The sequence below is a fragment of the Mus caroli genome, unplaced genomic scaffold, assembly GCF_978045245.1.
Source record: "Mus caroli unplaced genomic scaffold, Mus_caroli_1 scaffold_9, whole genome shotgun sequence".
Lineage (NCBI taxonomy): Eukaryota > Metazoa > Chordata > Mammalia > Rodentia > Muridae > Mus > Mus caroli.
This window is the reverse complement of record NW_028227264.1, coordinates 104,866,564-104,891,326: the sequence shown is the minus strand read 5'-3', so window position 1 is coordinate 104,891,326 and position 24,763 is coordinate 104,866,564. Positions and strand designations below refer to the sequence as shown.

General features: G+C 36.8%; 1 protein-coding gene across 2 annotated transcripts in view; it reads left to right on the top strand.

The window, feature by feature from the left end:
• The window catches only part of Tmtc2 (transmembrane O-mannosyltransferase targeting cadherins 2), a 388,535-nt gene that overhangs the window by 297,520 nt on the left and 66,252 nt on the right, over window positions 1-24,763 (top strand). For both annotated transcript variants that reach the window (XR_015048464.1, XM_021174328.2), the window contains one exon: window positions 14,990-15,104. Coding sequence is in view for 1 of the 2 variants with exons in the window: in XM_021174328.2 (XP_021029987.1) it covers window positions 14,990-15,104 (115 nt within the window). In the remaining variant the exon portion in view is untranslated. The remainder of the gene's footprint in view (window positions 1-14,989; window positions 15,105-24,763) is intronic.

Genomic DNA, 24,763 nt, shown 5'->3' with positions numbered 1-24,763 from the left:
AGCTAGTGACACCTATTTCTGGCATAACGCATGATGCAAAAGCATGTAACATAAACTACTGTGCCTTTGCTCTTTCACCACTATGTAGAGGTAACAGTTGGATAATTCAACTTCACCTCAGCTTTTATTTTTATTTTCACAGTTTTCCAATATGGAATATTTGAAATTAAGATGTTTCTCATCCCTGCTCTTGTGGGTTCCCCTACAAAATGTCAAGTTAGTTCCATGATTCTTTTGCTAGAGCAGGGAAGGACTGTTGCCAGGGCAGGGTAGGAAAGAGATGTTCAGTTCCATGCCTTTCTGCTTGTTTTCTTTCTTTCAAAATGGCCTGCTTCATGTATCTCCTGAGCTATTTTCCAATATCATTATGTAGCAAACCTTGACAGTTAGTTGCATTATACCCCACTCTTGATTGATGCATTTGAATGACAATTGTTAAAAATCACTAGTATGGCCAGGGGTGTGGCTCAGTGGTGCAACACTTGCCTAGAATAGGTTCAGTCACAAGTACTGTCAAAGGAAAAGAGAAGGAAACTGACTTTGACTTCAGATTCCTTGAGAATTTTTAAAAGAAAAAAAAAATCACTGTTGTATTAATATTAAGAGTTGGCCTCTCTGTCTTCTCTGGCTATTTCTCCTTTTCACACTACTTTTTAAAAACATTGTGCATTTTTGTGGCGCATTATGCTCCTGAGGTTTTTGCTATTTCTCCCACAAAAAAATCTTGTTTTGGATTGAGTTCACTGGAAAGTGTAAGAAAAAAAAATTATGTCACTTGAAAAAATAGTGATAACTCCTGCCTTTAAATGTTTGTGCAAAAACTAAATCTTTCTTAATTCTATTGGAATGTTTTTAATTTGAGATTTATGTAAATAATTAGAACTATATTTCCTTTTTGTGAGAAGGAAGACCGCCTGATTCAACATAATTTTAAGGACCGTTATAATACTCAATCTTTTTCCTGCTTTTAAACATAATTTGGAAAGATTGAAAATGAGGCATTAAAAGACAGTTTAGTTTAAGCACATAATCTACAAATGTACCCGAATCCTGTAACAGAAATTGATGCAATATTAATACTTGACTTTTAGAACTGGCAAATTACTTTTGACTTAATTTTAAATCAATCCTCTGTTTTGCAAACAAACAGAGGTAAGCCTGGAAAAATTAAGATGATTCACCCAAATTCAGTGTAGCTGAGCAACTTCTGCATCTCTCAATTACTCGGTGTTTCCCTTTTAAAACATATGTTCTCTTTCCTTTAATATCCTTAAGCATTATATTAGATGAGCAGCAAAATAGACATTTTTATCAGTAGATATTTATGTACAGAATCGAAGAATGTTATGACTTAGCTTAAAACTTAATTAATTAGAGAGAGGATTTCTCTAAGTAGCCCTGGCTTCCATGGACCTCATTTTGTAGATTAAGCTGGCCTCAGACTCACAGAGATCTACCTGACATTGCCTCCTGAGTCCTGGGATTAAAGGTAGTATGTACCACCATGCCAGACCTTAACTTAAAATTCTTAGAGAAGGATTTCTTTTTTTTTTTTTTTATAAGATGTATTGACTTGCTACAAGACATTGCTCTCTATTCATAAAACCCAGTGAAGAAATTAACATTAGAGACTCATCTTCAGATGGTAATGAGGTGAAAGGTAGAGGCTATGTTAGGGAGGTTAGGGATGTCATGCATCTCTGAGCAGAAGATGTTTGTCATCTCTAAGAGCATGCCAACTATTTAAAGAGCTAGATGTCAATAGGGCAACTGGCAAGTTCAAAGGCCCAAGGCAAGAACAGGGGTATATTTAGAGCAGTAAAATCGAGCTCTTGTGACTAGAGCTGGAGAAACTATATGAGTAAGTGGAAGAAGAGACTGCAGAAGAATTAAAGAGAAACCCACGAGGCTTTGAAACCCAAGCTAAGCACTGTATCTTCTTCGAGTGCTAGGATGGACTAGACTGAGCAGATGGACAGAGATGTTAAAGTACAAAAAGAAAAAGGCTTTAGAGAGTGATTGCTGTTTATTGGGGAAGAGATGATACTTTCTGATTGGGCGTTATCAGGAAAGTACATACATTAAAACTATCCCTCCGTTAGATAATTCTGTATTAAGAGTAGGAGGTTTCTATTTCCTCTTTTTAGTGACATCAATACCTACTGTATTGTTAAATCTCCAATAATGTCTCATACTAGAATGGAGTCTGGAACACAAAATTTATTGAACAGACCTTCTGCTTGAATTTTCATAATTTTTATCCAAGAATATTTATACTAAGTCTCTCATATCAGTTCCTTGGCAACTCACTTAAAAAATTTTTTTTTCATTCTCCCTTAGGGTGTTTATACCCACAGATTGAATGAGTAAAAACAATCCCTTAGCTTGGAAATAAATATTTAAATGAAATGTATGTGATCAGTGATTAGAGACTTTTTAAGATGCTTTCAATGTCAGTGAGTGGATTGTCATTTTATGAGAAATCCACTCTCTCAAGCAATTATGTGCTTTTAGTTTGGTTGTTAACGATATGAGTGATTTGGAAAATATAGTTCAGTTGTGACTGGGCAGACAGAATTGCAGGAATTTATATTGGCTGCATTTTGGTGATTAGAGGATGACGTCTGAATATACTGTCATTTCCTTCTGGGTTAGACCCACTGAATTTGTGTCTCAAGAAAAGCATTGTAGTGAAGATTTTGTTTTACTATAGTTTTGCTAAAGTTTCATTTGAAAGTTTATAAAATTGGTTCAAAGAGAGTTAAATGTTGGAGGAGAATTAGAGACTTGGATTATAGCCCTGGACTGTAAATCTCAAAGATGATGTTGACCCTTAGTTGTTTTCCAGCATTTAAATTTTCTATCACTTTAGTAACATATAAAATATTGGTTTTTTCCAAATTTCACTTCAATGTTTTAGTTCTGATAAGTGTGTGGAAAATGGGTTTCAAACTATGGTATCAACTACAGTATAATATTTAATTTATATATTATATTTATGAAATTTTATAGTATATTTCCATGTTTCTTGGTGAAGTTTGGTTCATGACTCTCAGAGTGGTGTCTGTTATGGATCAAGGATTCCCCCATGCATGTGTTTGTCTCTAATAGGAAGTATCTTCCAAAAGAATGAAGGTCAAGATTAGAATTCCTTCTTCAAAATATAAAATTCTATTTGAGAAAAACAATGTAATAAGATAAAATACATTATAAATATGTGCTCTGGTTACATAGAAGAAAACTTGATTTGACTAAAGTATGTTCGTATATATTTTAAAGCACATATTAGGTATTTTCTTTAGTCAGTGTTTTATTACTTTGAAGAGACACCATGACCAAAACAACTCTTTTTTAAAAAAGCATTTAGTTGGGAACTTGCTTACAGTTTCAGAGAATTAGTTCACAGCCATCCTGTTCAGAAGGAGGTAGGCATGGACTTAGAGCCATCGCTGAGAGTTTAAATCTGGAGGCAGCATCTCCATTTTTAGGCATATAAATACCGTTTCATTTTTACCTCTATTAAATATGTATACTGATGCTTAATTGTTAATTTGCTGATGAACAGAACAGAAACCTTATCCTACCTTAACATACCTCTTTTTCTCCATTGGTTGTTGTTACAAACACATGTATTCCTAAATATATGAATGCATCCTGCCCAGTTTTAATTGTTTTTACATAAGCCTATAAAGTAATGGGTGTCGTCCTGACACTTGTGTATCTTCACATGCTACTCATATTTGCCCTGTATCATCCTGTATACCCTCCCCTCCTCCATCTCTCATCCATTCCCACTCCCTCCCCAGAAGATACTTCCTTGCTTTCTTGTTTACCTGTCTTTTAAAGCCAGGTGTGCTTTATCTTGGGGGGAGTCCTGCTAATATCCCTGGGTCTGCTCACTTTATTAAGCTTCTCATAGTATATACTGATCTCAATATATTCTTGTGGAGCATATTTTCCAAAAGTCTACTGCCTGTTCTCTAATAGCACTTCTTTTGGCAAACACATTAATCCTTCAAATGTTTCTTTATTGTTTGCTTTCTATACACAGAAAGTACCTCCCAGTTTTCTTGCACTTTATCCACAACACAGCTTTACTTCTAAAATGGCTTGGGAAAACTTACCTCATGAAATATATATTGAAGTTTCAATTGTAAATTCTTTTGAAATTTTTAATAGGAAATTTGAAAAGAAATCTTAGTCGAGAAACAAAATAGTTTGTAGTGACCTTTAGGAAGTTTCAGATTGTACTTCTGTGGACTATGCTATTGCTGAGGCAATAACACCACTGCAAGGAAAATGTTTTCATATAAAGCATTTAACATAATTATCACCATAAGTGAATTTTGCAAAGAGCCACCCAACATGCATTTTGATGCTTAATCAAGGCAATACCATAACTTAAGTCATTATTTAATTTTAAAAATTATGCTGTTTTCGAAATGGCCAAAACTTATGTTACACACAAAACTCACCCTCATGTGATGGCCATCTGTTCATGATGCTAATTATCAATAGAGACCCTCTTCTTTTAGTGCTCCTATAGGAAAGATCAAATACAGTCTTTTACCAATTTTTTCCATGCTTATATTTCAAAATGAATCTGAAATATTTCATAAATCATCCTGTATACAAATGAAGTCCAAATCAAAAGCAAAGTGTTCTGAATCTAAATGTAGAAAGAGGACGAATGTGGACCCATGAGGAAAAGTGCCCCTACCCAAGCTTTGAGGATGGGAAAAAACAGTCCTGACTCCCAAAAGTTGCCCTTTGTCCTCCACACATGAGATGTGGCAGGCATACATCTGTGATTACACACTAGTCATACATGCATACACAATAGTAATGCTAATTAACTTAATGAATCAAAGTTGAAACAGTCTGAAAAGTGAAGTCTTGCTCCTCTAGTTGTTGCATTTGAAATTTCTGAGTAAGGAAGTTGCTTAACTAGTAACTACCATTTTCATCCATTAATGTCACAGCGGTACATTCCTACATCACAGAGGTGGATCCCATGGGGGCGAGAAGATAATCCTGATAGATTCAGAATCAGAAAACATTACACAGGTTAAAGCATTAGATAGATAGATAGATAGATAGATAGATAGATAGATAGATAGATAGATAGATAGATAGATAGACTGACAGGCAGGCAGACAGATATGGTTGTTCTCAGGATTCTAATACTGACAGTGCAGCCAACTAAGGATCTAGGTAATCATGGCTGTTAAATACCTAAACTTCTGTGTTTATGAGAGATAGAGAATAATTAATGCCCAACTTCAGAACTACCTATGGCCAGCCTTCTCCTAGTTGGAAAACCTTGATATTTTTTCTAGCAACTGTAATCTCTACACTTGAGGGTCTTCATTGGGCACTCATTTAATTTCTGACTGACTCATAGTTTGGATTTTCTTCCTTCTCTTGAGCTAATTATTGCCTCTGTCTTTCCTTCACACTCCCCAAATCCTCTTGGTGACTTCTGTCTCAAGTGTCCTCTCTGTTTAGTGTTCTCTATTGCTGGCCCTCACATCTATCATTTTATCCTCATATTAGTTTTGAGGATGCAGAAAACAGGATCCTATTGGTCATATTGTCCTTGGGCTCCTATCACTCAATTGTCACATTTTAATTAAGCTGTTTCTCCTTAAGGATAATTGTAATTGAGTCATTGTTTTTATAGTTTGTCTTCCTCACCACTTTGTCAGCTCCATTAGAATAATTTTTCCCTCTGACTGTGCCCCAGTATTTAATATGGTGATTGGTAAACACATTGCTGGAGTATGCAGGAGTTCAGACTTATCACTATAGCGCTAAAACCTCAGAAATGTGTAACAGCACCCATTGAGTAACAGTTAAGACAGGGCTAAAGGCTTTGCTCTTTATTAAGAAGTAGATAGAAGAAAAAGGAACCGTTCAACATCTCAATAGTAGCAGATCAGATGGCATAGAAGACGATAGCAGAAACCAAATTTATAGACACTAATAGCTATCTGAAGGAACTCAACTTAAACTTTATGATGTAAAATTTCAGCTGAGGAGATGGCACAGAAAATGTGGGGACCCAAGGTAGATCCAAAGAAACCACATTTAAAATAAGATTTAATTAACAAATAAATAAGCACAATCATGGGCTTGCATACTATAAGGAAAGTTTTTTATATTAAGCATTTAACATAATTATTATCATAAGTGAATTTTGCAAAGAGCCACCCAACATGTATTTTGATGTTTAATCATGAGGGCCTAGGGAGGTAGAGACAAGCAGACTCCTGGGAGTTGATGGACCAGGCACACAGTCTACCTAACTTGGTGAGCTCTGGGCCAGTGAGAATACCTGTTTGCAACTTAAAACACATTTGCATCACCCTTGAGGAAAGATAGGTTTTAGCCCCTCTTTTGTGCCCATACATACACACATATGACACACATACACATTCAAAACATAACCATTTATTAATAAACAAAAATAAGTAGAGAAAGGCACTTGAAATGCATTTTCATTCAAGAATAATTTTCATGATGAATTAAAACCTTTGATTAGTATATATTGTATAGTAACTCATCAAAGTACAGTTGTTACACAAATATTTCAGAAAGTCTCATGTAGCATCTGATTTAATCCCTCAAAAGCCAGACACGCCCTGGAGCTGGTTCTGTCCAGTTAACAGAGTGAGGAACTGAAAGTCACAAAGCCATTGTAGAAATTTCCCCCAATTCCATTGCCATCTCATACCAGTGACACATCACAGTGCTACCTGTGCCAGCTGAAGAGCCATCACCTCCTACATCAATTTGGAAAACTCTCATAAGACCAAACTAAGAGGATAACATTTAAAGATGACATCAGTTCCAACCCACCAAATCTAACTCTGGTTCTTTTTAAATGGGCTTGGGGATTTTTATAGTGGGTACCTAAATTACAAGGTGTCTGGTGGTCATACAGACAGAGAAGAGTGAGATTATAATTAAAGAGAAAACCATGGGGCTCTTATTACTGTGTAATCAAGAACACCAGGGGAGATCCCATATCTGCAGTCATCATGGAAGGGGGAAAAACTGAGCTGTATGGAGAGGGTGACAAAAGACATCAAGAAGAAAGCAGACAGGTTCTAGGCAGGAGTCCTACATAGATTCATTTGTAACATCTCTTTCAATTTTTCTAAAATAGGTATGTTATATTCCTGAAGGAATATGCAATGAAGTACAAACATATAAACATCTTTCTCTGTTTTTCTGGTATTATATAGAGAGGACATCAGAAAAGTTACAGCAACCCAACAGATATTAAGTATTTAATAGAGATGAATTGTAAGCTAGAGTATTATAAGTAAGGATTATAGAAAGGCTTTTAGTTCTCTTTTGAATATTGTTTATATGATGAGATCATCAGATGTCTATTTAGTTATCATTGCATGTATTTTTTCATTTATCAACTATGTTAATTGTATACATATTCACGATACATTACTTTCTGAATGTATTGGTTAGTTTGTTATCAGATTTTCAGTAGATAGTCATTTGAGAAAAGAAATGTCACTTAAGAGAATGCCCCTACTAGAGTCATCTTGAGGCAGGCTTGTGGGGGATTTTCCTGATGGGTGATTGATATGGAGGTGGCAGGGAAATCTGGGTAATTTCCAAATGGTTTAGTGACTTCATTTTCTATCTGTAAAGTGGACAGAACTGGCTCCATGATGTATCTGTCTTTTGAGTGACTAAGAGAACCTACATGGGAATATCTCAGACAAACTCCACCAAAAATATTTACGTAATTACTGTATCAATTACTGTGGATGATACCATCCCTGAGATAATGGTCCTGGGATGTGTAGGAAACAAGCTGAGCAAAACATAGAAAATGAGCCATTCAGTAGCTTTTCTCCATGGTCTAGGCTTCAGTTCCTGCCTCCAAGTTCCAGCTTTGTTTCAGTTAACTTGCCCCGGTAGTATGACTCGGGATATATAAGCTAAAGAAACCCTCTCCTTCACAGGTTGCTTCTAGTCATGGTGTTTTGCCACAACTACGGAAGAGCAAACTAGAACACTGACAAACTCATATATAGCATCTCACAGAATCTGATAATACAGTAAGATGATCCCTTTTTGAAAAAGGATGACCCATAACCAGAGAATCTTGACTATAGCCATCTGTGTCCCAGCCCTATCAACAGCAGCACATGCAGGGTCAGTCAACATTACCCAGAACATGAATGAATGAAGGAAATCTAGCCTGGACTGCAGTCAGTTTTGTGTTTCCTTTTTATCATCTTTATTTCTATTTCCCCCTTAGTAGGGTAACCCTTTGTGATTCTGTGTAACTTAAAGACTTTATCAGGTCAAGCTTTCCTAAGAGATACAGTTAAATGTTATGTATGGGCATCCCTTTGAATCTTCGTTTGTATTGGGATTGAAGAAACTAGAAAAGCAAGATCAGCTTTGGATTAGCAAGCAAGAAGAGTAGTGGATTTGGGACAGTGATTGGAGGTGTTGGGTGTGAGATTCCACAGCAGTCTAAGAGTGACTTTAATGAGCATGGTCCAGTCTATCCTGGATTCTGTTCTAGACTCTTTGGTTTAGTTTGATTTGGTTTGGTTTGGTTTGGTTTGGTTTAGTTGACTGGATGATCAGTTGAATGGTTGGTTGGTTTTGGTGGTTTGTTGTTTTGTTTGGTTCGGGTTTTGGTTTTTTGAGACAGGGTTTTCCCGTGTAGCCCTGTCAGGCCTGGAACTCACTCTGCAGACCTGGCTAGCCTCTATTTCAGAGATCCCAAGTGTGTCTGCCTCCCATGTTCTGGGATTAAAGAGGTGCACCACCAAGACCCAACTCTCTTCTAGTTTTTAACTGAAGATGACTGCTACTAGCTCGTGAAGAAGATTCACTTATTTTATGATAATTTGAGTAGTATGTGACCTGTTCAACAAGTCATAAACACACAACTGTAATTTCCTGGAAATGGTCTGGTCACTCTTAGTGACTGTAGCAGGTGCCTTTGGATCCCTTTGTCCTCCTCAATTCTTATCTTCCAAACTTCCTGGCATAATGCATACAATATTATATAGCAAAGTGAGGCTACTCTCCTCTGGTATTCATTGCTTAAACTAGGCCCCTTGCCTAGTAATGCCTTTTCTCCATCTTCTGAGGATAAAGCATATCAAGTTATCAAAAAATTTCCTCGTGAACCAATACTTTTTGTTCCCATGTCTTTTTTTTTATGTCCTACTCAATCCCCATTGAATCCATTTGAACATATTATAGGGATCTCTCCCTTTAGTCTCGCTTGCCATTGGTCATTCTTCTCAACTCTTTTCATCTCCTTGTACCACTCAAATCCCCACTTGCCACCAGACAGATGTAACTACATGACTAGTTTTTGGACATGCCATAACCCTTTTGGAACGAGTCATGGGAGACATTATTCTGGCAATGTATTTCACCTTTCTGAACCTGTTTCCACTCGAGCGCAGGGCCCTGGCCAGCTGATTCTCTAATCTCTTTTACACTGGACACTTTGCTTGTTACAAGTCCAATTTAGGACAGATTCCTGGCCTTATGTTCACCTAGGGACAAATCCAGACCCTCTCATCCTCATGGTATGGTGTCCAGATTGTTCTCCCGGGCATCTTTTCCTTGTTACCTGGCCCATGTATTGTCTTGGCCAGTGACTGTGGCACATTGATCACATTTCTTCTGTAGACACAGCTTTTGTTAAGTCAGGCTGCCAAGAGAATAAAAACAAAGCAAACAACTAGAAAAGGGACGGATAGTTCACTTGGTTTTAAAGATAGACGGCACATCTAAAATGAAAGGTTTTTTTAGAAAGATGCTCAGCAAGGCTCCAAAAAAGAAAGCCCTCCACATTTTTGATTGGCCTCATTAACACCCACTATTACCATAATCTGCAGCCACTTTTCCTTTGGACAGTTAATCTAAATCCCGAGCCCTATGTCAGCATCAACCGTCTGTGAGCAGAACTGCTTTCCATTTGTTCCTAATAGAAAGACCACCATGAACATCTTCCTTGCCTCAGTTCCCTCTGCCCACTAATTGTATTGCCACTAGATGTCAGCAAAACCAGTGAACCTGAATCTTTACACCTCTTCTCTTCTCATTTCAATCATCTGAATCTTTAAGAAAACTTCCCAAGGTGCATGTGGCCACCAGGGGAATGATGGCCCTGTTCTGTCACAGTCTGGATGCTGGTAGCAACACTGTATTCTCTTGGTGAAATCTTTATTACTTTTGCCCTTTCCTCTTTGTTTACTATTTTAAGATTAATAGATGAACAAAAACAAAGCAAAATAATCAGCTCCAACCAAAGATTATGCTTTGAGCCTTTCCTACTATGCCTCCTCCCTTCCTGTTGACCTGTAATACTCATTTTCTCCCTCCTCTAGTAGATGTTTACCTTTGAAGAGCCCCTCCTCTCTGAGTATTGCTGAGTATCTTATGTGTAGCAGGCACACTGTAGACTGCTTGGACAAACATACCTATAGGAGAAACCTTCTTATGTTTTCTGATCATTTCCTTTCTGTTCCCAGACCATTGAATTTTTTTTTCTAATACAGCACTAAAGGTAAGGTACATTTCATAGTTTAAACTGTTTTAGATCTAAGATATATTTCAAGTCATAGCCAAGTCTAGACTACTTTGTTAAGATCTAAGCCGGGCGTGGTGGCGCACGCCTTTAATCCCAGCACTCGGGAGGCAGAGGCAGGCGGATTTCTGAGTTCGAGGCCAGCCTGGTCTACAAAGTGAGTGTTCTGAGTTCGAGGCCAGCCTGGTCTACAAAGTGAGTGCCAGGACAGCCAGGGCTACACAGAGAAACCCTGTCTCGAAAAACCAAAAAAAAAAAAAAAAAAAAGATCTAAAGGAAATGTCAGAGATCTCAAACCAGTGACATTTTCAACAGAGAATATTCATGAACCATCACCATTGATGTGCTATGGCCAAATCTGTGGCCATTTACCTTAGACATCCTTTCAAAACTAGTATAGAAGTTACAGCATTTATACAAAGGCCTGACATTCATTCATTTAGTCATGTCATTGAACATGCATTTATTTAAATATTACTCTTCTAGGAGATATCTGAGCCAAGGGTTATAGATGACAAAATAGAATTTTGCTGGAGGAAATAATATAGGCAAGGTTCTGCCTATATTTGTTAAATAAACTCTAATGTAAAAGAGAGTAGGGATGGTAATACTAAAATGTATAGGCCAGTTGAAGTATGCCACCTCAATCAGCTACAAAAAGATACCAGTAAGGATTAGATGATACTATATATATTTCAGGGACCATATGGCATCTTCCACAAATAATCTCTTTAATGTAAATGTTGTGATTTAGTTTAGTAAATAAAATTTTTCATTTCCTTCAGAATATATCTGAAAGTTAATTTTTTTCAAAACCGAATTGTATCATCATCGTGACACCCAGTCCATATTGTTTTAGGTCTTTAGTTGAATTGATCTTAATAGTAAATTTTCTGTGGCAAGTCAGTAAGGAATGCCAGTTCCAATTAATTTAGGGAGTCTGAATGTAGAGGTTATACAAAGCAGCATTTGATCCTGAAACTTACAGCCAGCTTTCAAATTTACCAATTTCTACTTCACAGGAGCTTTTGAAATGCAGGAATTAATGAAGGATTGATCTTCATAAGCTTGTCATATTAAAAATCTGGTGAAAGTCTACCAACTAGTTTAAATGGCTCAGCACGTGAGAGAAATATTCAAAGAGGGACCAGGACAGTTCCTACACTAAAATCATTGAAACTTGGGCAGTCAGGGGCTTTTCTTTCATCTTATGTAAGTCAGTGTGGTGACTTACAGTCTTTGTCTTGGGATCTTTAGAGATGGCTTCCTCTTCAATCATCTTCTGTTTTCTCCATACACCGTGACTTTTTCTCAACTTGGTTTTACATTTCCCTTTGTCTCCTCTTCCTTTTTAGACAGCGATGAAAAATGAGAATTGTTAACCTTGGTAAGGCAACTTACAAATCAAATGAGTAAAGATGTTGCAGCAAGAAAACACATATAAGAATAACATGAATTTTTCTATAAGGGTTTTGCGTGTGTGTGTGTTTGTATTTTATTTGCATTTCTACTCAATTATCAAATACAAAGCATGTATATATATATATATATATATATATATGTATATATATACACATATATGTGTACATTATAGTACATATATATGTGTGACTATATGGTATGCATATATATACATTATATGTGCAGTATATACTATATATAGACAAATGATTTATTAGAATGTGTTGCCTTGGTTCTTATTGAAAGTAAACATACCTTTGTTGCCTATGGTGTTCATACATATGTATCTTTCTACTTGTATTTAAGAGCTGGTCATTATGCCCCATAATAGAGGGTTTATTGCCAAGTGTAGGTTACCTAGTTCAAGCCAACTGCAAGCTAATCCAATGTATACTTGGAATCCATAATATGGTAGAAAATAGTTTGTCTCAATGTAACCTGCTGATTCTCAAAGTCTGAACATGCCCCAACCACATCAACATCAATTGTGGACCAATTGCCAATGGAAGTTTCAAGCTCTGTCTCAGACTCATTCATTTGAAGCTGTTGAAAATGGGGGATGGGGGTGGTGATGGTTCTTATATGCATTAGAGAGCAGGTGGAAATGTATACCTTCCAATCTTTAGAGAATTTACCATGATAGATAGACCCATTGAATCTTTCTCACTTTCTTGACCATCTTTAGCAGACTGGTCCTAACTTATAGTAGCTCTCACTTTAAGCTCCAGTAGCTATCTTGGTGGGCTCAAGAGAAGTTCTTCTATGTCTCTCCTACTTCTACCTATCACCCCTGTGCCAGGAGTGTGATCCAGAACAGTGGTTGGCTAATGCTTTGCTTCCCAGTTGTGCTGAGCGGCTTGGGATATTCTCCCCTTGTAACTGAGGCAGCAATATGGGGACAATTCTGGTGTTCACTCTTGTCCCAGGATAATTAATATCAGTCCCTTATATTCTTTGAAATGCTTTGGTTTTGATGGTAAATTAGGTTATAGGGAGACATAAATCATAAGAAATTCGGGCAACCATTGGTAATTTGTCGAAGAAGGTTTCAATGAGAAAAACATATTTAGGACATAAAAATGAAAGAAATTTAAGGACAGTAAGTAATCAAGAAATGACGAGGGATTGGTGTGAGGTAGCCTTAGCAGTATAGAAAGCTTAGTGGTGGGATGTCCTGGGGAAGAAAAGGAGCTTAGAAGCAGTCGATAAACTGAAGCAATTTGGAGTATGTGGTTCTTAGTGTGGTAGGAGCAGTAATAATAAAAGCTGCCTGTCTAAGTAGACATTGATGGTGAAAGATCCATAAGTGATACCAGGAAATTTTGCTATTATGCCCTGTATACACATGTCATTTGAGATTGCTTGAATAATTATTTGAGGGAAGCCTGCTTTACCTTTATTTCATCTTTGTGGTCATCTTTTTGTGTTTAAAATGTTTGCTACCTGACTCTCCATCAATTCCGGGAAGTATCCCAAAGAAGCGATCTTTGTGTCACATAACAGACTCATTTCACTTCAGGTATTCAAATTAAAGTGAAAATTCCAAGTATTCACATTTAATAATTTATGCTTCTATATTAGCAGAATACTAATGGTGGACTTTTGGGATCTGTGGCCTGTGGAGAAAAGAATGGGCAGAATTATAAAAATACATAGCTAGTAGGTTGTGATACTGTTTCTGAATGTTAATGTGAAGATATTCTAGCATGAAATGTTCAACTGGGAATTTTAAAGACAACCATTTATATGGCTAAGATTATGCATTTTAGTTAGTTTTTGGCCTTTGTAAATAGAAAACACAAATTTGTATGACAAAATAATTTGAAGCTGAATATTATTATATAACAGTGAAATGCGTATTTGACTTCACACAATACTATGTTGTTTTGATTTGTGGTTGGTGTACATTAACAGTGTGTGTGTTCCTGAAGCTTGAAGGGCTTTGTCTACAATATCGTTCATGAACTGAGCCTTTTTGTTATTGAATTTCACTGTGTTTATCAATGTGGCTGTGAACCTTTCTGTTTCTTTCTTTCTTTCCTGTCTGTTTTTCACCAGAGTTAACATATTCCCTTTTATTTCTCTCCAGTTTAGAGTAGTGAATTGTAAGAAAGTATCTTTCATTGTTCAACTGATAAATGTATTTTCCTCTGTATTAATGCATGCTATCGTTCAGAGTTGACTGCTTGGAAGAACAACACTTAGCAGTTGTCGACCTTGTACATAGTTTAAATATTATATAAATAATAAATGCACTCTTTCTTCATTATTTAATTAAATATTATATTCAGGGTAGATAACAATTAATACTTTATCTTAATTTTAGAACAAACTCTAATACCCATATCTAAGTGAAAGGTATTTAGCCTGGTTCCTCTTTAATGACATACATGAGGTGATATTGCTCTTTATCTGCAGGTTATTTAATTCTTTTGTGCTTTCTGATGTTCTTAAATCTCCTCTCTTCTTTCCTGCTATGCAGTTAGTATATACAGGAAATTTTTGAGTAATGTTTGCTATGTATAATTTTATATTAATTATATATATATATGTATATATATGGTTTCCTTTGTTATTTTTCTTTTTATTAATAAAGTTCTTTATATGCTTTACATCCTGACAGCTTCTCCTTCCTTCTCTCCTCTCAGTCCCTCTCTTTCCTCTCCTCGTCCCCCATCCAGCCTTCCTCCCTTCCTCATTTTGCTTCCTGCTTGAATAGATTGTAGAAGGTTCCTACTTAAGGAAAATCATTTTAGCACACGGAAATTTAGACTCATTATGATACCTGTAACTTTGGGAAAGACATGTAAAATATACCTAAATAAAACTTGCGTTAAATCTTGTCTTCAGATCACTGTTTCTGCCATGCGTATTTATTATTGCAAATAGTTCTTTCTTTGTTGAGTGACACTCACTTACGTGACTTTGCAGGTCAGTTTCTCCTAGAAGAGTCTCGCCTCACAGAAGCAGCAGAGATGGCAAAGAAAGCAGCTGAGCTGGACAACACAGAGTTCGATGTCGTCTTCAATGCTGCCCATATGCTCAGGTTAGGTTTTGTTTCTGTGGCTTTCACAAATGATTCTTTGACTTGAAGAAAGCTATTCATTATATTAATTTCCCTACTGCATCATCATAGCCTGCATTTTAAAAATGAATCATACTACATAACCAGCTAAAAATTAATAAGCACTACTTGATTCATTATAATCTATGTGCCCATTGTGCAGGGAAGAAGAGCTCTCAGGGTCCACAAAATTATTGAGATGTTCCTACCCACCTTTTTCCCTTCCCTCCAGAAATTATTACAATAGGAAAATTGTAAATGTAAATTTAATAGCTGTCTAATTAAATGTTCCCCAAATAGAAATATATCAATTAATCAAATGTGTCCCTGTATTTGTGTTATTATTATAATATTACTGAATGGGACATAGGGATATCTTTTAATGTGTTTGATAATGGGAGCAGTTATCAAATACAAATATACATAAGATACATGAAATACCTAAAATGGCTCTGTAATGAGCACTACTGATGTCTTGAAGAGAAACATTTTGAGACCATTAAAGCTTGCATTTCAGAAGAGGTATTTCAAAGGCTAATTACAACAGAAGCAAAATCTTGAATTTTTTTTTTTTAAAAAAAGGTCAACTATTTTTATTGCAAACATTAAGATTAAAAAGGGGTCAGTGACTCCAAAAGAGATGTTTTAGATGAAGGGAAGAAACTCAGAGATTCAAACAATTTAAAGAATTGTATTTGTTAATTAATAGGTTTGGCTTTTGTTCATATGCTCACTGAATCCTCCCCCCCCCCGCCCTATTAAATCACCACCAATATGACTCATTGAATGATATCCACAGTAAGGTTGCATGCACAATCTTCACCACAAATAAATATATACACTTATAAAACAAAGAGTACCATTAACTCGCTATTAAGTTCTTATTGAAAAACCTCATAGATTGACATGGACCAGTAAGAATGAATATAAAGAAATATCCTGTAACATTTATCCAGTTGCCCCAGTAGTGATGCCTTCCAAAACTATGATACTTATTCACAGTCAGTATGCGGATATTGATAGAGTCATGCTATATACTTGTACCTCTGTGTGTGTGTGTATGTGTGTATGTGTGTGTGTGTCTACAAATATGTCATGTGTAGGTTTGTGTGCCTATCACTGGAATCCAGATACAGTTCATGAGTCTCATCGTCAACATTTTCATTCATGTGGTAAATTTTATGACCACCTAATCTGTTTGTCACTGACCTCCAAGAAAAAAATATTTAAAGCAAATATTTTAAATAAGTTTCAGGTATCAATTAAGATTGTTATTGTGTTGTATAAAAACTATATCTTAGTGTCCTCTTCCTTGGATTTTTAATAGTTTCTTAGTACAGTGGTTCGAGTTATATAGATATGATAATATTTCTCTGCACTAATGTTTGCAGCCCTAAAGTACTTTTTACTTATTGAACTCAAGAAGTGTGATATCTATGTGGGGTGGATATGGTTCAGTTGATAGTGTACTTGTCTAGCATGCACAAAGACCCTGGTTCAATACCCAGGGCCTCATAAAAGCAAGGTATACTGGTGAGTGACTGTAATTCCCACACTCTGGAGGTGGAGACAGCCTAATCAAAAGTTGAAGGTCATCCCAGTCTTCATTTAGAGTTCAAGGCCAGCCTAGGCCAGAGGAGACTCTGAAAAAGAAACAGTGAAAAATGACATGTACAAATAGGAAGTAAGAATCAATGTTATTGTCAGTATGTTTATAATAGAGAGGATACCCAATGAAAGTATCGTCAACATAAGGATATCGATGACTTTAAAAAAAAATATCTTACTTTGAAGATCAAGTGCTAATGTGGAGTTCTTTCTGAATAATATGCTGGGCTCTTAGTCACAATAAGCAACTGGGAGAATAGGAAAGTACACATTATAGGCTAATTCATCTTACTCACCATAAATGCTTCCACCAACAAGACATTTCTCTACATAGAAAATCACTGCCTGAAATTCAAGATTTATTCATGGAAGCCCATTATAAGACTGTTAGAACACACACACTGATTAACACAACACACAACAAATACTTGTATCTCATCAACTTGTAAAACAGAAAGCTACATAAAATATTCCTGGAAATTGCTACCAATTGAGAATGTTATAAGGAGGCTGCTGTAGTCTTCTTACTTGTAGTCACTCCAAGAAGGTGCTGAGGGACTGTAACTTAATGAGGAGTAGAGACTGCAGAAAACCCACAAGAAGACTCTGGAGACATACCTCAAAATTTCCACAATGCTGATGTGTAAGGAAAACTTTCCACTGGTTCTAGCATTACAATAACAAAGAAAAAGCTGCAGGTATACACACACACACACACACACACACACACACACACACAGGAGTTGTGTTAGAGTGGCTTAAAGGCTATAGTCCAACTAGTTCAATAATGGCTGTCTACTGACAGAACACCCAAGGATCCAGTATTTGATCAGTACATGCAACTGGATGTCCAAGCTAGTCTTCAGTACATAGCAGAATCTCAAAGAAGTAGGCTCTAATGCCAGTGGAGGAATGGACTTTCTAGTCTCCACAGCAAGTAGGCAAAGAGAACCTGCTTCCTTCTTTCATGTCCCTCATATAGGCAGCCAGCAGAAAGTGTGGCCAGTATTAAAGGTGGATCTTCCCACCTCAAAAGACTCAACTAAAGTGAGTTTTTCCAATTCCAATGATTTAATTAAGAAATAATCCCTTGCAGGTGTTCCCAGCCTCTTAGGTTTTAGTTAATTCCAGATGCAGTCTAGTTGACAATGAAGATAGCCATCACAATCGTTTACTGTACAAACCGATTTCAAATCTCTTTTTTAGTATCCAATGCTATTCGGGGATTTGTTAAAAAGTACTCAGAAATGTTTCTGGTTTCCTCTTGAGTACAATTTTGTTTTTTTTTAAAAAAAAAATGTCATAAGTGATCCATATTGTGGTTAATGTAGTTTCACAGATGAAATGTTCTAAGGGAGTTCTAAGTTCTAAGCTGATTTTGATATCAAACCTTTTATCAGGGGCTTTATGCTTGGTGAGCACTACCCTTTAGTGCCAGGAATAATACTTAATGACCCTGTTTGCCCCAAGGCTCAGCAAATTCCACCCCATTGGGCCTGTATCACCATCTCTCAGAGCTGGAAGAGCATTCTCTGAGACACAGCTGCCTGCTGTTATGCTGAGTTTAGAATTTCTTAAGACTACATCTCATGGGTGAAACCTGAGTGGAAGAAAGTTAGAAGATGAAAGAATATGGGGCTCCTGCTTTGCTTGGGAATGGTGAAATGCACGTTGTCGCTAATTACCAAGTGCATTTACAGGGATGGCGAGCACAGAGGCTAAGTCTCACTTAATGTGCATTGCGGATACATGGTGACGCTTTTAGGACTTCAAATAAAAAATTTTAAAGTCCTAGATGCTTCCAGATGAGACCTTTCCTTTTTGTTTTTAAGGCAGATTGATTATCATCAAAGGAAAATATCAAAGGAACTTAAAATGTTTGAACTCAGTAGATTCATGTCTACATAGTTGGGAGAGGAAACAACTGAAGCAACTAGTCTTTTAAAAGCGTTCTGTATGAAGGGATATATTCAATTTTCCCCCTCCAGAACTGGAAGTTGAAATGAGAGTATGAATTTATTTGGTAACTGAGAAGAAGTTAGGAGGGAATAAAAACACATTTTACCTGGTTCGTAGACTTTGGTATGAGAATTTTGTTTTGTTTTGTTTTGGTTTGTTTTTCCCCCTATTGAACTAACTTGGTGAGGGATGAAAGCAAGATTTCTGCTGATGTCTTCTGCCTTTTTGACACTGTGTTTTGCATGCATACCTGACCCTCTCCTATTTCTACCTACACATCTTCAAAGGGGACATTTTTATTCTTATTTTATAGCTGCCAATCCTGAGGGTCCCATCATTGCTTCTCAGAGTTGTCAGAGAGATCCGAAGACCACTGTCTTGGCTACATATAAATGTTATTTCACTATCACTGGCTCCCTTCATCTTCATAGCTATGTGACTGCCCAGAAACTGTGGTTCTTACTAAAGGAAGATGACTTGAAGAAGGTGACAGACTCACATATGTAAATCCTAAATGATAAGTCCTCCATAGGGTCTTCAAATGAATTCTTTTATGGTAAATCTTGGAAAGCAGGTTTATATGTTCACTGGAGTGTTTGTTCCAGCCTTGTATCATTGGGGTACACAACTTACAGAAACATTGTCATGGACTGTGTCTATTTCCAGTCACACAGCTTGGATAAATGTGCTCTTATTACTTTTCTTTATTTTTGGGCATAATGTTTCAAGCTCGCAGTGTCCCCAGTGTAGTAAGGAATGTCCTACTGTGTCATACATAGCACCTGATTCTGATTGTTTTCCTAATTTCTAGAACAGAGTGAGTATATGTGCAGGAATCATTATATTATATTGTAATTTCTCCACTCAGGCAGCACAGTATTAAATGATTATATACTATACAAACATAGCATTTAAAAGTAATAACTTCTTTATTAGCTCTACTGGCAGTGACACAAAATTTAAATTCTTGGATGAAAAAGAAGCGGTAGTCTCTCTCTCTCTCTCTCTCTCTCTCTCTCTCTCTCTCTCTCTCAGTGGGTGGGGTGTGTGGAGTGGGTGTGTGCATCTGTGTTCAGAGTAAATGCAAACTTAACCTTTAACATTTCTTGGTTTTGCATCTGTGAACTCTAGTAACTACAGAGAGAAACATTGAGGGGGGAAATATGCTTTGTATGTGTACTGGCTTGTTTAGAAAAGAATGAGGAAAAGATGCAGCAAAGCACCTTTGATTTCACTAATGATGTATTGGCTGTTAAAACTGATATAGGGCTCATTTAAAGTATGTGGAAGATTTCTGCATGGGTTCTGTGTATATCAAGAGATTAAAGACCCAGGGCTGTTGCTATCTGAAAGAGACAACTTTAATCAATCCTTAAGACAAGGTTTCAAGGCTGTCTCTGTTATGATGTTTCTCCATTAAATGTTTTCAGGAGACAAAAATCAGGATAAGGTTTCATGTTTTTTTTCAAATTATAGGTTCAGCAGTTTTTTTGAGGTATCTTCTTTTTCCTGTAGCTGCATGCTGTTTGAATTCTGCTACTTGAAGTCTCTAAGTAGCAGAAATGAACTTTGAATTCCTTGCATATGTCTCCCCTGTGCTGGAGTCAGGCATGGGCTACTGTATCATGTTTTCAGTAGAATCCTAGTTAAGGCAGGTTATTATGGGTTGTAAGACATTTAAGGCATTTGACAGAGGAAATTGATATTAGGGGGTACCTTCCAACTCAATCAATGCCTCTTTAATATCAGTGAGTGAAGAAATCACCCAGAGACATATTCTGCCCTAGTGGGTTTGGCTGGTACCTAAGGTTTTATATTTGTAGCATGTTGCAGATGCTGCTGCTTCCAAAGCTGGTACATCTATCACAAATACGGGCAATTCTTCCTTCCTCTTATTTCTCCATTCTCCCAGTAATTTCTCTCCTGCCTGAAATTCACTTTGAACATAAGTGATAATTTACTATGTATGAGTATAATGATTCACAATTCCAATCACTCCTTCCCTTTTAATTTTTCAACATAAAACATATTTTAATCTTCCTATATCCAGGCTTTATAATCTGTCTTTAGAAGCCTTTGAATGGTTTGTGACCATGAAAAAAAATTAAACTCACATGATAACATGTGATTCATAGGAACCAATTCTAAAATTAGATTGTTAGAGTTAGCAGGAAGGCTCAACAGGGAAAGGCTATGGGTGCCCAAGGTGAATAACACATAACAGGAGAGAATTAAACACCCGCCTCACACACACACACACAGACACACACACAGAGAAATGCAAAATAATTTAAATTACATCATTTTAAAAAGTACATATGGTCTCTTTTCTTGAGACATTTCCTCTTTGTTGTTGCCTTCTTTAAAATAAAGACAAGGACCTATGGGTCTTAGAACTGTTTTTGATGTCTGCACAGAGTTTTTCTCTAAGGGGTTTATAAACAATTTATTTCAGATGTTTCATTACATGGATCATTCTTCCCCGTTGTTTTACATATGTGAGATTCTGGTGTGGCTATTTTAGGATCTCCCATACATCACATAAAAGAAATGACCATAGCATGTAAGAGAGGTATGGGTTTTCAGCCACTTTAAACAGGTGTGTACCAGCAGTCCTGGGGAATCAAGTCTTGCAGTCCATTCCTAACAATCTGACTTGGGAGGTGTTTGACAATATTTAATAGAATCCCAAAAGCACAGAGCAGAATACTGCTTAGTTCTTTGCTTTTCAAATATGATTAATGATTTCGTCATTTTTGCAATTAAGACTTGATAAGTATTCCAAGGACTGCTCTTTCTTATGAGGAATATAAAATATAACCTACACAATTATATGAACTTTGAACAATTCCTCATGAGTTTTCTCTCTTGTCCAGAGAATAAATCAAGGATATAAATGACTACTCTGTACCTGGAAACAACATATTCCTTCCCCTGGTTTTCCATGTGCTATCAACAATACCTTCTGATTAGCAATGGAAAGACTTTTTAATAATAGAAACAAAATTCTGCAGTGGAAATTAGTTTTATACATATACGACATACATAATAAATCCTGTTTTTTTTTCATTTCCTTTAGAATGTTATCAATTGTAATTCTAGCTTAAATTAACTCTTCTGAATATTTCCTTTGAGCATTAAACTTCTGTCTTAGTTACTTTTTTATTGCTGTGATAAAATCCCTAAGCAAAAGCAACTGAAAAGAGGCAAGGTTTATTTTGGCTTGCAGTCTGCAGAGCTGCCATCCCTTATGATGTGAAGGCATGGGCTGGTGGGAATTTGTGGTGATAGACACTCTACCTCTGCAGTAGGTAAGCAAAAACCCAACAGGAAGTTCCACAGTAATATGGAAGTGCAAGGTCCTTCCGAGGACTTCCAACCTCAAGTGAAGATCCTCCTTCTAAAGGGCCTTCAACCTTCTGTACCAGTTGCTTGGTATCTTTAAAACATTTTGTCTAATGCAGAGCCTGGTTTCTCTTTTGATCAGTATGTGCCTTCTGAATTGGAGGTTGTAAAGAGTCATTAGTAATGGCCATATGGATAATACTTGATGTCTACTGTTTGATCTTACTTCAAGGCAACTTACTTTCTTCTAACATCAAGTTACTCCAGTTCCCTACCTCCATGCCTTTTACGTTGCTCTGGAGAAAACCCTTCCAGGGCGTGACCGAAAAAAAATGCTAGTTCACATTTCCAGATGCATCTGAACCAAAGTGAATCTGTAATTTGGTGGAGGGCACCGTCATCAAACACCCTAGCAAGGGAAGCTTTTCTGTTTCATGCCAAGCAGGAGTACTTTTCTTGACATGTTGAAGTTGAACTTTGACATTTATGAGAATATAAACAGCAGTGGCACATTGTAACATACCATGAATATAGCAGAGTCTTGGCTCAAGGTTTGGTTAAAAAATAGTAGTGTAGCAGATTACTTTTCCTTCAAACATTAGTAAGATATGCCCGGTTCTCCAGAGAGCTAGTATCTTTAGTCATTCCTATACTTCATATATCTACTTGGGGTATGGCTTAATGCTTATTTCTCTTGACCAAAGCACAAATTCAAGTTACTAAGGAAAGCTGACTTTCCTTCTCGTTTAAAACCTGACTGTAGTTCTCTAATTGAGAGATTTCACTGACACATTGTTTCTTTTTACTTTTTGTCTTTTTGCTGATACCAAACTTTCCTAAATTACAGCTTTAAAAAAATTCTTCCACCACCTTTTTTTGCATACACATATTGATGAATATTGCATGTATGTGGGCACCTGTGTGCATGAAGGTGCACATGTGGTGTATGTGTATATATAATGTATATGTATAGTGTATATATTCATATATATGTATATGAAGGAAAGAGGCTATTATTGGGTTGCCTTCCTCAATTGATTTCTCTATATTGAGGCAAGGTATTTCACTTGAACCCAGAGCTTACTAATTTGACTGTTGCAGTCAGCCTCATCTTTTTTTTTTTTTTTTTTTTTTTTTTTTTGGATGAGGTTACAAGAAGACTGCCATGTTCACCTGGCATTCATGTGAGTTCTGGGAATCCAGGCTCATGCCCTTGCATTTCTGCAGTAACCCTTTACCTACTGAGCCTCGCCCTAAGAACACTCTTCCCTATTAAAGCCAACCTTTGAGCCATTTAGTGTTCTTTCAAATCATAGTTAATACTGCATATGTTATCTGAAATTAAACTTGGCAATTTTCCCATACCTTTTATTCTTCAGTCCTCATACATATTTACTAGACTGTAGTTCACTTGCGAGATCTTCTTATATCTTGTTATCTGCCATCTGGGAAGGTCTTGTGAAGCTGGACAGTCAAAAAATAGCATTACATGTTGATGACTCGCTGACATTTGGTGTCATCTACTGACAGGATGACTGAACCTAGTCTTTGGAGATGGGCAGTACAAGTTTATCCATTAGATTCATTGTGAATTCTCTTTTTTTAAGACACCAGTGCCATTTCTGGGCTTTACCACAAGCAAGAACACTGTCTCTGATTTTAGAGGAGACTAAAAAATCCACTCCTGAGGCTGGATAGAGTTTCTGCCTAGCAAGGGGTAGGCACTGGTTCAACACCAAGTACCATGCTCCTGCCAAGATAATAATACATCTATGGACTGGAAGGTTTGAGTTAGCACAATACAGTCTAAACCTAGTAGCTAAGAACTATACAAGTGAATAATCTTGCCATTGTTTGCAGGAATAGTCTGGCCTGGACATAGCCTCAATTCTTGAACCATTGTGAGTGAATTATGCCTATCCCTTCATCTTTCCCTTGACTTTCATTTTTTTTTTGTATTTTTATATTTTAATCGTTATCCATCTCAATTAAAATGTCAAGTGGGAGCATCCAGTTACCTGAGATTAGAACACATGCCCATAGTGGTTACCAGATAGCAAGAAGAGAACTTTTGTGATGAGCATGGTGTGTGTGCATGTGTGTAAGTGTATGTAAAGAGAGAGAAATAGGGAGAAGCAGCATGACTTTCTATATAAAAATATATTCACATATATACACATATATAAGGGTCTGTGTGCACACAGGCAGAAGCCCAGGGAAGACATTTTCCTCTAGCACTTTCTACCTTAGTGTTTGTGACAAGGTCTCTTGCCAAACTCAGAGCTCACCTCTTCTCTAGACTGACTGGTCAGCTAGCACTGTGGAACCTCCTGTGCCTATATCCCAGTGCTTGGAATACAGACATGCACTGGCACACCATGTGGGATAGTGGATGCTAGGTACGTGGATTTGGAGCCGTCTACAAAACCCAGTTGTTCTGTTTCTAAAACTTTAATTAGTATTTAGTTATCATTAAAACAATTTTGAGTGGGCACTAAAGAGCTACTCAATATTTAAGATCATTGACTGTGGCAATGGCAAGATTATTCACTTGTATAGTTCTTAGCTACTAGATTTAGACTGTATTTGCTAACTCAAACCTTCCAGTCCTCTTCCAGGGGACCCGGGTTTAATTCCCAGCACCCATATGACAGCTTACAATTGTCTATAACTCCAGTTCCATTGGATCTGACACCCTTACACATATTTATTATCATATTTTGTTCATA